General features: G+C 44.7%; 1 protein-coding gene across 1 annotated transcript in view; it reads right to left on the bottom strand.

Annotated features, from left to right (window-relative positions):
- The window catches only part of THSD7B (thrombospondin type 1 domain containing 7B), a 2,268,639-nt gene that overhangs the window by 891,882 nt on the left and 1,363,222 nt on the right, over positions 1 to 13,535 (bottom strand). The window contains exons 12-13 of the mRNA XM_069225078.1: positions 13,279 to 13,411; positions 677 to 780 (exon numbers count right to left, since the gene is read on the bottom strand). Of these exons, the coding sequence (XP_069081179.1) occupies positions 677 to 780; positions 13,279 to 13,411 (237 nt within the window). The remainder of the gene's footprint in view (positions 1 to 676; positions 781 to 13,278; positions 13,412 to 13,535) is intronic.

Genomic DNA, 13,535 nt, shown 5'->3' with positions numbered 1-13,535 from the left:
CCTGCCTCACCTTCCTTCTGCCACTGCAGTTGTGGTTTCTGATTTCAGTTAAAGCAGACAAACAGTACCAGCTGACAGGCTCTCGGGTTGCTCTGTCAGCCTGGCCTGGAAGGCCTTTATGATGTACCAGCTGCTGCTGTGTCATAGCAGTGAGTTTTCAGTTTTAGAAACTCAAACAAAGGTAGAGGCTCCCTATGACAGTTGTGCATTAAAAAGTTATATAAACAAAAAGGTCTCCTGAACTAATGTAAATGTCTATCTCCTATAACTCATTCAGAAAATGATTACCATCCTAATCTGAGATTCACAATGTTTACATGGAAAGCACAGTTTCCTTAATAGCAGGGCTAGCATAACTGTTCCCTCCGGAATAAGCTCCAGCCATCAAAAACACCGACTTCTAAAAATCATTTTGATTTGTAACAACAGTTGATTTGTAACAATAGCTATCACAATTCCCATCAATATGCAGCTGGTAACTACTTATCTTAGTTCACATGATACTTGCACTTAAAGACTGTCACTATAATGATGTACTTGTTCAAGCAACATATAACAGAATGGCATCCATGATTTTTAATGTGTACATCATGACGAACCGTAACCTTCTTAAATTTTCAAAAATAAACGTTCAGAATCTCAGATATGTACAATATATTTCCCAAAAATGTCTTACCTCTAGATTGTAGTCCAGGACCACAGATCTCTTGTGCACCCAATACTCCCTGCCTCACGGAGTCTGGAGCCAAGACACATTGATTCCATTTATGTGCCTTCCACCTGTAGCGAAAAATTATCTAATGAGAAATATGTCCAAATTGCGTGCAACACCAACTGTGTCACAAATGTGTGTTTCAATCAGACGCACGTGTAGTGATCGTTTGAGGTTTTCTGAAATAATGCTATCCACACTTCAAAGTAGGAAGCTAATTAAATTAACTAGATCCACTCTGAGTGCGACACCAAACACTAGCAACATAATTAGACTATCGTCTCTTTCAATGAGCCATGACTTCAAGGAGCAGTATTGATTAAATCACAATTTTGCCATTTTTAATTAAATGGGGCACTCGTGAAATTAACAGTCTTTTCGACTACTTTTTCCATATCCAAGCACACAGGGTATAGGAACATCCAAGGGTGAACCTATTTGATTCTTCAGGGATCTGGCTTTGTACCTCAATAAAAAAACACATGCTGCAGTGTTGTGGGCATTTCAGGACATTTTTGAGGAACAGAGGGGAGAAGCATGCACGTTAAATATTAATTAAGCAAACTCATCGAGTAGGATTCAAGTTGCATGCAAGGCAGCACAAAATGTATGGTTTGATGCAGTGCAATAATGCGCAGTGCAAGAGTTAATAGACTATCAACAAATGTCAGCGCCGCAGAATACCAAGGCTGCCTAAACTTAAATCCACCTCATGCTTCTTTAATATACTGCCAGACATTGCCTTCCCCTTTATCTCACTCTTGCATGCTCCTACTTTCTCTCTTTGTGACGTTTTTCTGTCTTTTGATTCCTCCATCCTTCGGATTTGTGCATTCTTCCCTCTCCTGCTCTCCGGAAATGTGTGAAGAGGAAAATTAAGTGCCAGTCCCGAATATGAGAATCGGTGGCCCCTGTAGTGTTGTACCCAGGTGAACCCAATATGTCATATTTGGAAAGGGGGTAAATGGCCACACCCCTCCACTTCGAGGCGTAGTAGTTGTGTCGGGGATGATGTGGGTAGGTGGGTTTAAGTATAAGGGGGAACGGCGGAAAAAGAGTAGGCACAGTTTAGTGTCGATTAAAAAGGCTTGTCAAATTGCACTATGCCTCCGGTGTGGTTCTTGGGGGCCCACGTGACAGCCCCCACCGGCAATCATCGTCTCAAATTGAGGGCTGTGGCAGTGGTCTTTTGCTGTGATCAATGTCATTTGTACCTCTGGCTATAGATTTAAGAAAACAGCAGCTACGAAGTGCCGATAGCTTTATCATAGCCAACAAATACAGTTACGCACACAGCGCAGTAACACTAGCACGCTCATTCTATAGGTCAAATCTGTGAATCTGTTTTTAAGACTTGACATTGGCCTGTAAGGCATACACATACATTGGAAATGCTCTGAATTAGTGCACTGGCTGCATACAACGCAGCTCGGAAGCAGAGAGCAGTGCTTCCCTCTTGCCGTTTTCCAGCTGTGCTGTCTGCAGATTAAGTGCAAATATCGGAGAATGTTCGTTTAAGTGTATGCAATGTAGTAAGGTTATTGTCTTAAAAACATATGCACAGCTCTGTGCAGAACACACATTTACAACACAGCCCGCATTCATCATGAATCTGAAATCTTATAAAATAGATTTTAAAGTCCATGTTCCCTATGAATTTGTTTTATCCTCATTGGCAACTGGCACTAACTCAGAAGGTCTGTGAAGATTCTGGGTTTCATTCCATACAAACTTAATTTAGTTGAAAAACCAAAACGAAACCCAGAAGAGAGCAGGTGACGAAAGGTCCAGTATTGTGTGCCCAGAGCAGGCTTTTGACTGCTAGCAAAAAAGAGGACAGCTGTTTGTTTACCAGCAAGGTTTTGTGGTGTCCTCTGAAAATAAATTAATTCTCCAGGCACCCTGGGCTACAGCCTGATCCAGCAATGTGTGACAACAAGAGTACTATCAAGAAGGGTCTCATGCTTCCATGGTGTTGTTGAGCATGGTGTCAAGGAGGAGGATGTCTCTAGACTGTGGTGCATGGTGGGATGCCTTCAACCTATGTGGCCTGTTGACCCCTGGCTCAAGCACAGCATGCATGGTGGAGGGGGGCTTCAGTCTGTAGGACATTGTGGTGGGCTTCTCTAGGTTAGGGTTTGTGGTGCTGGTGAGGGTGAGGGTGCACCGCATGGAGTGTGTTTTGGGGGCTTGCTCCATTCGAATGTGAATGACATATGTTGGGGTAGGAGGCTATTCTCTAGGTGCCAGGAGGAAGGTGGGGCACTTTTTTCTAAAGTTCTAAAATCATTTCCCGCCCCTTTACCGCACATTTGCTTGTTTTTTAATCCCCAATGAAGCAACTCTATGTTTGTTTGAAGTCCTGCGAATACTTTGAAATTTATCTCTCTCACATCTTGCATTCGCATTTTTTAATTTTCTTTCTCGGACTCACCATTTCATTTCCACATTTATCCTCGCACCTATGCTGCATTCTGTCTGTGTAGAATTTCAATGTATTTCTGACTATATTTGACTACACATGCCGTATTAAATTGGCACCATGATGCGATGAAACAAACCCTTTTGTTCACAACTTTGAAGCTTGAGAAATGTGTCCTGCAGATCATGCCTCTTCTCCTCTAGGACATCAACACCCTTCCCTTGACTCATTCATGAGTTCTCACATTATGGCATTCATTTACTCAACCATCTACGCAAACAAACACACTCTCCAATCATTAAAGAAGCAGTCATAAATACGTTCATATAGGCATTAACAATTCTCGTTTTTATTATCGCCGGTCAATGCCTTACTCACTCTCCTTATATCAAATATCGTTTTTTGACATGACATGTGCTAGGTCGCTTTAGACGTCTTCTTCCTAGAATAAAGTAGAGAAGTCCTGACATTTAACCAAACGTACGACTATTTTTAATGTGCTGCAGAGTATAAGAAAAGCAGCGCTCCGAAATATCTTTAGCAAAGCTGATGTTTTCTCCCTATTTACAGAAACTGTGCTTGGGTGTCTTAAGAGCATCTTTCTGCAGAGCTTCTCGTGGAAGCCTGTGTTGTGTTCTGTACGGCCTTAAAGGAAGGAGTGTTTCCTTCCTATAAATATTATATGTAATCTGTGCAGCAATTCCTTATTAAAGGCGGTGCCAAATGACAATGTGTCAGTAATAAGAATATGAGTTATACGACTTTTAAATGAGATCATTCTCTCTCAGACATGATGAGAGGATGATGAAAATAATAGTAATAATACTTGTGCAAATATATATTCTTAATGGAACTAAATACATGCCTTTGTCCAGTAGTATACTCAACAGTGCTATTATCATCGAATGTAATTGTAGCCACGTGATCAACTTTGGAAAGATACGGACAGTCTAATACGAAAAAGAAACACAATGTGCTTCTTGTTGCTAATATAAACTGTGCAAATAAAATCCAACAACAAAAACGTAGTTGTGCATTTTAAACACAAAACAACGTTTTGAATGTTTTAAGAATACAATGCACATTGTATAATAACAGTTCTGACAATGTGTTTTTACTTGATGGATTGTTTTTGATTGGTTTACGTGATAAATAAACGGTTTGAAATTGGTATCCTCAGTTTGGAATACCCTTAAGCAACAATGTCCTAATTTATTTAAGTAGTCTTTACCTACCATTGTTGGCAGTTACATCGAGATCTGTTTTTATATTACACTTTTCAGGTATATTTATGTAACTTCCCTACCAAAACACTCCAAACGAAAGATTTATGCACAAAGCAGGCGTTGGTATAGGCATTTAGTAAAAAAGAAAAATGTATGCTCCTGTCCATGTAGCTCAAAACATAGGTTTTTAACACATTAAAGGCCCTTATGTGCAAACCATTTTAGGTCGTAAGTCTTTGAATTTAAAAAACAGAGCCCTTCTGACTCCAAAATGCATTTTTTTTATTCAGTAAGTCCAAATAGCGATTCAGTAACGTTACCAACTCTTATTGAATTGCGAATTAGGTTTGGGAATAAATACAGACTCGTTATTTGGAAGGGGCGTATTAAGGGCGTTCCTTCCTGCTACTGAATCTTTAAGCAGTGTATGAATGTTTTGCGATTGAAATTCGGTTGCAAAACACTTTCTCCAAGGGGTTGGTATGCCATTCACAAATAACTCCCCGCCATGTAGATAAAAAAAAAAACAAATACTGCAAATATAACATTGATATTATCAATGATGTCAGCAAAGATGTCATGGGTGCCGTAATTTGTGGGGTAATTAGCACTGCATGGTGAGGGCCCGAGTTATAGTTACCTTAGGTCACAAGTTATAGTTACTTAAGGTAACTCTAACTATACCTGTTAAATTTCTATCGTTCTGTACACTTGAAATGTGAGCCTAACAATAACATCCTTGTAACCTTTGTTTTTTTTCAGTGAATTTCTATGGTTTTATAACATATAGTAATTTTCAATACTATTCGTTAATCCAACCACGGCTCTCCCTCTGGGACCGCACCAGTGCTAAGGGGTCGGGGTGTCCCTACCCTGGCCTCTTTTATTTTATTTTTACCTTGTTTCTGGATCTCGGCTCAAGCCGATTCCCAAGATGGCTGCCAACACTTCCTGGTTTGAAGTGTTGGCAGCTACTCAGAGCTGTGCATTTCCCTGAATGAGCTCGTCTTTGTTCATAAATACTTCGCAACCAGAGATATACAAATTTGAATTTCCTTAATATTCTCAAAAACTACTGAACGGATATACTCCAAATAAGTGAAAACATAATCTGCGTACTGGCAGCTAGCTTTCTGCTAGATTTGGTGTAATTCTGTCGAGTGGTTTGGCCTCTAGTCATGTCTAAAGAAATCTATGGAAATTAACATGGGAAACACAATGTTTATTGAGCCCCCTTTTCCTCAGCCCCTGATTGACGGATCATTCCAAAACTTCCATACGCAAAGATACCGCAACACTCTTTGGGAAAATTTTGTGAACATTCGTCAAACGGTGGCAAAGATATAGCCAAGTTAAAAAAACGCTTTTTCTATGGAAACATGGTCCTAAATAAAACTGCCTACTGGCGACCATCAGTAGATAATATATATTTATTACCTCGTGGCCCCCAAGAGTAAAAACTCATTTTTTAAACTTTTTCACTGCGATTCACTGCTGATCCAGTGAAAATTAGAAACAAAAAGCACAGGGTCCAGTGCTTGTTTCTGTAAGGCCTTGGGGTGGGCCAGGTCCCAGGGGCATTCATATTTTCAGTGCGGGGCTGCATGGCCCGCTACCCCGGGGCTAATCACATTCTAAATGTGGGGCAGCCACTCAGCCCCACCTGCTGCCACAGGAACCACCACCCCCATGGGGCTTTAGTTTTGATAGGTCACCCGGCCCCCGCAGACCTGGAGACTTCCACCTCCCCAGGACCAATCACAATCTAAATGTGGGTGAGCTGTCCATCCTCATCCACTGCTCTGAGTATGCCACCTTCCCAGGGCTTTAGTTTTAAAGACCCCCCCATGGTTCCGGGGACCAATACCACCTTCCCAGGGCTAATCATAATCTAAATGCTGGGGAGCCACCCTGCATCACCTTCTGCCCCGGGGACCTCCACCTTTTCTAGGCTGTAGTTTTATCAGATGCGGGGGGCATCTGGCCACCCCACAGCATTGTGAACTGCCATCACCCTGTGACTTTAGTTTTAGTGTATGCAGGGGGGATGACCGCCCCCGCAGCCCCAGGTGCCGCCACCTCCCCGTGCTAGTCATGATGTAAAAGCGGGGGACTGCCTGCCCCACCAGCTGCCCCGGGGACTGCCCCGACCTGGGGCTAGAGTAAAGGTTTCTGACCCCAAACCCTGGGAATGGTCAGCTCTCCAGGGCAATTCTCATTGGAGTGGGGGGACCCTTCACGGAGTCCCAGATGACCCTGGGGACCAACACCCCTCAGAGCCAGCTCCTGCTATGTCCCCAGGTGCCCACCCCAGGAGCAAAGGTGTTTGTTGTGGCTTGGCGGGAGCTTTTACAGCGGCCACCAAGTCACAGCAAACACTCTGCTCGCAGCAAGGGAGAGCTCTCCCTCACTGCCTGCAGAGCTTTCCTCTGCCTTCTTGCCCGAGGAGATGCAGGTAGGCAGACAGAGGAAACAGTTGCTCTCACAGAGAGGGAGCTGCATTAGCAGCTATTGTTTGTGACAGCAATGCTGGCTCACGCAGGAGGTGGGGAGCCAGTACAGACCATGGGGGCCTTCAGGCTCCCCTCACGGTCCTCAACATTGTGACTGGGTGCCCTGGGGGGCACCCAGGTCACATGGCTTGGCCCTGGGGAGATTGGGTCACAGGGGCTAAGATCAGCCTGGGGAGGGCCCCCCCCAAAAAATAATTAGGGCATGCCCCAGGGGATGGTGATCCCGGGGCCGAGATCGGCCTCTGGAGGGAGACTGCACAGCCCCCTCTCCCCATAAAAAATAAAAAATTAGGCAATGCCCCGGGGGATGGGATCCCAGGGACCGAGATCTGGCTAAGGAGGGGGCCGCATGGCACCGCCTCCCAAAAATAAACAATTAGGCCATGCACTGGGGGATGGGGATCCCTGGGCTGATCTCAGCCCCCTCCCCCAAAACAATGTAGATAATTAGGCCACACTGCAGGGGATCGGAGTGCCCAGGGCCAAGATTGGCCTGGTGAGGGAGGCCGCGTTGCCCTCCCCTGAAAGATAAATTAATAATTAGGCTGGGCCAAGGGGATTGGGTCCCTGGTACCAACTTCAACCTGGGGAGGGGGCCACAAGGCAAGGCCAGGCCCTGTGGACAATCCCCTCTGTGCACAGCCAAAGGCCATGTGCAGCGCAAGCCAACCCTCGCTGCGCATGACGGAAGGCCATGTGCAGCAGGGGGTGGGTGGTCATAGGGGCTGGCTGCAGGGCCTACCTACTGTGCGCAGCCAAAGGCTATGCGTGGTGGTGGGTGGACATTCATATAGTAATGAAAATTACTTTACGCTAAAATAAACCATAGAAATTCACTGAAAAAACAAAGGTTACAAGTATAGTTAGGAAATAGAATTTCACTTAAAAAGTCAAAGGTTACAGTGACGTTAGTTAGGCTTGCATTTTAAGTGTACCAAACCATAGAAATACACCTGTTATAGTTAGAGTTAGAGTTATCTCAAGTAACTATAACTCGTGCCCTGAGGTAACTATAACTCGTGCCCTCACCATGCACTGTTAATTACTGCACAAATTAAGACACTTGTGACATTTTATCATTAATAGTATCATTATAATATTTGAAGTAACATTTTTGATAAAAAACTGTGCATGGCGTGGGCACGAGTTATAGTTACCTTAGTGCATGAGTTATAGTTATTGGAGCTAGCTCTAACTATAACAGTTGAATATCAATGGTTTGGTATGCTTTAAAAATGGGAGCCTAACTATAACGTCCCTGTAACCTTTGTTTTGTTAGTGATATATATATATATATATATATATATATATATATATATATATATATATATATATATATATGTATATATATATTTCAGCCCCGGACATCACCATCCCAGATGACTACAAAATCACCCATAAGGACCAGACCACTCGACCAAGAGGAGGCATCGCCATCATACGCAAAAGCACCCTCTGCCACACGACTAGCGCAGACAACCACTCAGCCAACATGGAACACCTCCACTTCCAGGTCCAAACCAACCCGAACTGCACCCTCTGCGGCACCCTCGTCTACAGAACTCTAGGACCCCATCTCCCTTTCAGCAAATCCATACTTGACTTCATTGCACTCCGCGCTCTCGCCTCCATGGACTACATCCTCTTCGGCGACGTCAATTTCCACCTGGACAACCACAACAACCACAACACTGCATCCCTACTAGATAACCTCACCACCATCTGACTCAAACAACTGGTAACCTCTCCAACCCACTCAGCAGGACACACACTCGATCTTCACTGCAAGCAACAACACCTTCATCAGCCACTTCTCCGAACTACATTGGCCCGGCCACCACTGCATCCACTTCTCCATCACCAAACCCACCGTTCACCCCCACGCCCATCACTACCTACACAGAAGCTGGAACAAGGTCACCGAAGACCAGCTCACCAATGCCCTTAGCAGATCCCTTCCTACCGGCAGCCACAGACGCCAACATCTCAGCACGAGACCTTCACCTAGGAATCTCCAACTGAGCCAACACTGTCCCCCCTTAAGAAGCCATCAAGCAAGCAACCCTCCAAGAAAACCAGCTGCTTCTATCCCACCCTCCAAGAGTCCAGGCGCACCTGCAGATGGTTCATGAAAAGATGAGGAGCAGCAAGATGTTGTCAGACCATGGAGCCTTCAAGACCACTGTCATCACACACCACCACCTCAACAGTACAATGAAGAGAACAGCCATTCAGGAACGCTTCAATGGCAATACTCACAAAAGCAAAGAACTCTTCACTGTGGTCAAAGAATTCACCAAATGACACACTGAGACATCAGACATTCCCCCTCCCAAGATCTCAGCGACAACCTCGCCACCTTCTTCCACCTCAAGATCAAGGAGATGTACAACAGCCTCGGAACCCAAGTCTCTCCCACCTCACCCACAACCACCGAACCTGACAGCACCAGACCCCAGCAGCCCCTGCTCAATTGGACCACCATCACCCCTGAAAACACCCTCACAATCATCAGTAGCATCCACTCTGGTGCCCCCTTGGACTTCTGCCCTCACCACATCTTCAACAAAGCCAGCGCCTCCATCGCTCCCAAACTCTGCTGCACCATCAACTGCTTCATCAAGACCGCCACCTTCCCTGAAGATTGTAAATACAGAGAAATCAACCCCCTGCTGAAGAAACCCTCTGCTAACCTGACAGACCTCATGAACTAGGAACCCATCTCTCTGCTCTCCTTCCTAGCCAAAGTCATTGAGAAGGCCATCAGTGCTCAACTCCCCAAGTACATCAAAATTAACAACATCCAGGACCTTTCGCAGTTCAACATCAGGAGCAACCACAGCACCGAGACCGCCCTCCTCGCCATCACAGACGACAGTTGAACCCTCCTTGACTGTGGTGAAATGGCAGCCTTCATCCTCCTGGACCTTTCTGCTGCCTTTGACACCATGTCCAACCACACCCTCTGACAAAAATCCATGATGCTGAGATCCATGAAAGAGTCCTCCCTGAGCCCCACCCTCTTCAACATCAACACTGCCCTCTTGCAGCCATCAACAGAAGCCATGAACTCAACATTATCTCCTGCGCTGACAACACCCAGTGAATTCTCTCCTCACTGACTATCTAGCAGCCGCCAAGAGCAACTTCCACAACGGGATGAAGGCAGTTGCCACCAGGATGAAGGAAAGCTGCCAGAAGCTCAACTGAGACAAGACAGAAGTCCTCATCCTGGGATCCACCCCCTCCACCTGGGATGAATCCAGGTGGCCTGCAGTGCTCTGATGTCCCCCCTTACCAACAGACCATGACAGATCCTCTGTATCATCCTCGACTCCTCGCTTTCCATGAACGGCCAAATAAACTTTGTCTCGACCTCCTGCTTCCACACACTCCGCTTGCTTCTTAAGATATTCAGGTTGCTCCCCACCAGATCCAGAAAGATGGTCACCCATGCTCTGGTCACCAGCAGACTCTACTACAGGAACACACTCTGCACCGGCACCACACAAAAAATCCAAAAGAAACTGCAGAAAATCCAGAACGCCTCCACCAGACTGATTCTGAACACAAATATATCACCGGACACCTGAAAGACCTCCACTGGCACCCAGTGAACAAGAAAATCACCTTCAATCTCCTCACTCACGCCTACAAAGCTCTCCAAATGCAGGACTTGAATACCTTACCACTGCTTCTCCTTCTTCAAACTCACCAGAGATCTCCACTCCACCCAACTAGCCCTGGCCACCATCCCACAGATCCGCAAGACCTCGGCTGGAGGATGATCCTTCTATTACCTCGCTGCCAGGACCTGGAACTCCCTGCAGCCTGCATCTCAGGCAATCACCCTCCCTGTCTCAATTCAGGAAGGACATCAAGACCTGGGTCTTTGACTGAACCGCAGATGCTCTCCCTCCCACCTCCCCCCACCCTCACTGCGTCTTGAGACCCTTACCAGTGAGTAGTTGCGCTATATAGAAAATCTGATTGACTGATTACATTTATATATGTATAATCGCTTAAAAAACAGGGATGTGGTAATTAGGTTCTGACTTTACTCAAAACCAAAGACATTCAGCAGTTAGAGTTATTTCAAGTAAATATGACTCTAGGCTGCTCCTTCCCACCACTGCACCTCAGTGTAGCAACACTGGTTGATACCCTGGGTTGAACTATGATTTATTAAATGTGTCCCTCATAGTCATCTAAAAGCAGAAATAATTGTACACACTGGAACAAAGGAGTGCACCTCAACATAAGAGCACACAAGCGTTCTTAATCGATGTGAGGTAGCTTCAGCATGTGCACCAGCTTTAATGCTCTTATTTGAAACTCCCAGCGAGCCCCAACACACAATATCAGTCAGCGTTTCCTTCGAAGGGGCAGGCACAGAGGTGTAGAACAAACAGTGTACTGCGGGATGGCAACGTTGTTTTCAGATTTTCGCTTGTGCTTGCCATTAGTTTCTAAAACAGACAGTCGTTTTCTAACTGTCTACTGGCTGAAAAAAGAAAACAAAGCTCATAAGAAGCATTTCACTTCCGTCCCTGTCCCTGCCCCTGCCTTTGCAAGCTCCGAGTCCAGAGGCAGCAAAACAGTGCCAAAGATTCCAAGATACAAAGCCGGGGTAGCAGTTGCGCTGTTTGCCAACCCCATATTACGTCCAGTGGCGCTAAAGGCGAGATACTGTTCAATACACTTACACATGTGATGCATTTATCCTTTGCTGAATTACAACAGTCCGTGAATCTTCATGAATAAGGGGGATGGAAGACTGGCCTGTAAATCTTTGTAAATTTGGTGCTTACCTCTGAACCCAAAGTGAAGCCAAGTGCAAGTGAAGAAATGCTTGCATTTCCAAAAGAGACCCGAACAAGCGGATATTGATCTGAGAAATAAGCGCTGAAACCACGAGGGTTTAAAAAACCTAACAACCGAGGAAGATAACCTCGCCTCCTCAGAAATAATCAAGCTGGGTTATAGGACATTCGGAAATCACGTATGAAGTGAGCATTAAAGGTAACCTGAAATTTCAAGAAAACAATTTTTTTAGGTACCAAACCAAATTAACCGAAAACAACTGCAACTGTAAAATGTCATCCAGCTTCTCCCACTTCTTCACAAACATACCCTGTAATTCACTCTTCAAATCAGTAATTTAAGATGTCACAATTTTAAACATATTTTACTCTGGTAGACTGCAGTTTGGCTGGTTTTACTTTGATTGCAGCAATCCAGAGATTAATGTTTCTTGCAAAAGGGAGTTGTGACAAACGCACTCAGAACAGTCAAGTCACAGCAGAGCTCCAAGGTACTGCGGGGACAGGGCACGTTTATCACCATGCCATAAATCTGTGTATGCCTGTGTGTGTGTGTATTTGTGTTTGAGTGTGTCTGTACGTCTGTGTCTGGATGTATGTTGAACATCACTTGTTTATGAACGGTTATTATTTCTAGTTTTGTGGAGAGGGGGAAAGTCATTAGTTTATACCTACCATATTCACAAGCCCCTTGAGCCACCCTAGCGCCACCATAGCGCCATTATAGCGTAACTGCTTTGATACTAAGGCGGCGCTAAGGTGGCTTTTCTGCCACACCATATTTACAAAGTGGTGCAATGCTTTCATTGCACCACTTTGTAAACCCTTGCTCCACATTAGGGCTGTGTCAGACATAATGTATGCAAGGGGTGTTCCAGTGCAGAAAGGCCCAAAAAAATGGCTCAGTGAAATTTACAACATTTTACTGCAGCATTTTTTCGATCATTGTCAACGCCTGCTCAGAGCAGGCATTAAAATGACGTACCCATTATATTTAATGGGCCTCCATGTGCTTTGCTGCACTTGCATCAAAATGTTTTACGCTAGTGTTGCAAAGCGGCACAATAGTGTCAAAAGTTTTGATGCTATTGCGCTAATGACCACCAAGGTGCATCGTATTGTAAATACGATGCAATCATGGTCATTAGGTGCTGGTAGGAGGGTGCAAGGCAAGTGGCTCATCATATATGATGTGCCACTTTCTTGTAAATATGCCCCTTAGTCTCTTAATGCGCTTCAACAGGGCAGGGACACACAGAAGGCCTTGTGGTTCCATTGTTGCTGCTATTGCCAAAGGTCAGTACTTCCATCTTGTCTGTGTTCCGCTGCAGGTAGTTGTTGCAATACTGTGGGCAGGTACATATAGGGCACTTTTTTATTAAGCACCTACTTAGTTTCTCCTTTGTCAACAGTCTATGATGCAATAAGTTTAGAGTATGTTTTAGAGCTTGGGTCTGAAAAAATAAACCTAACTGAAAATTATGTATTAAAAGTTATACAAGTTCAAAGTTTGACAACTTCTTAGACTGTATAGGGGGATTAGGAGTGTGGGCATTAATTATCAGCAGTTTAACTACTGTACCTGTATGTTGGACATAACACAAAGTTTTCACATTCTCGTTCTTCAAATAAAGTGTCTGGGCACTCCTGACCCCCATTCTCAGCGTGTTCAATAATGATCCTGTATCTTGACTGTTTCACTGAAGTGACATTGTCTGAAAAATAGAAAGAGCAAAGTTATCAACTAGTAACAAGGGGCTTGTAGATGAAAACGCATTTGTAGACATCATTCAATTAACATGCAGCTTCCACTTTGATTGCTTGTAGTTGATAGAGCTT

The sequence above is a fragment of the Pleurodeles waltl genome, chromosome 3_1 (assembly GCF_031143425.1).
Source record: "Pleurodeles waltl isolate 20211129_DDA chromosome 3_1, aPleWal1.hap1.20221129, whole genome shotgun sequence".
Taxonomy (NCBI): domain Eukaryota; kingdom Metazoa; phylum Chordata; class Amphibia; order Caudata; family Salamandridae; genus Pleurodeles; species Pleurodeles waltl.
This window is presented reverse-complemented; position numbering and strand designations above follow the sequence as displayed.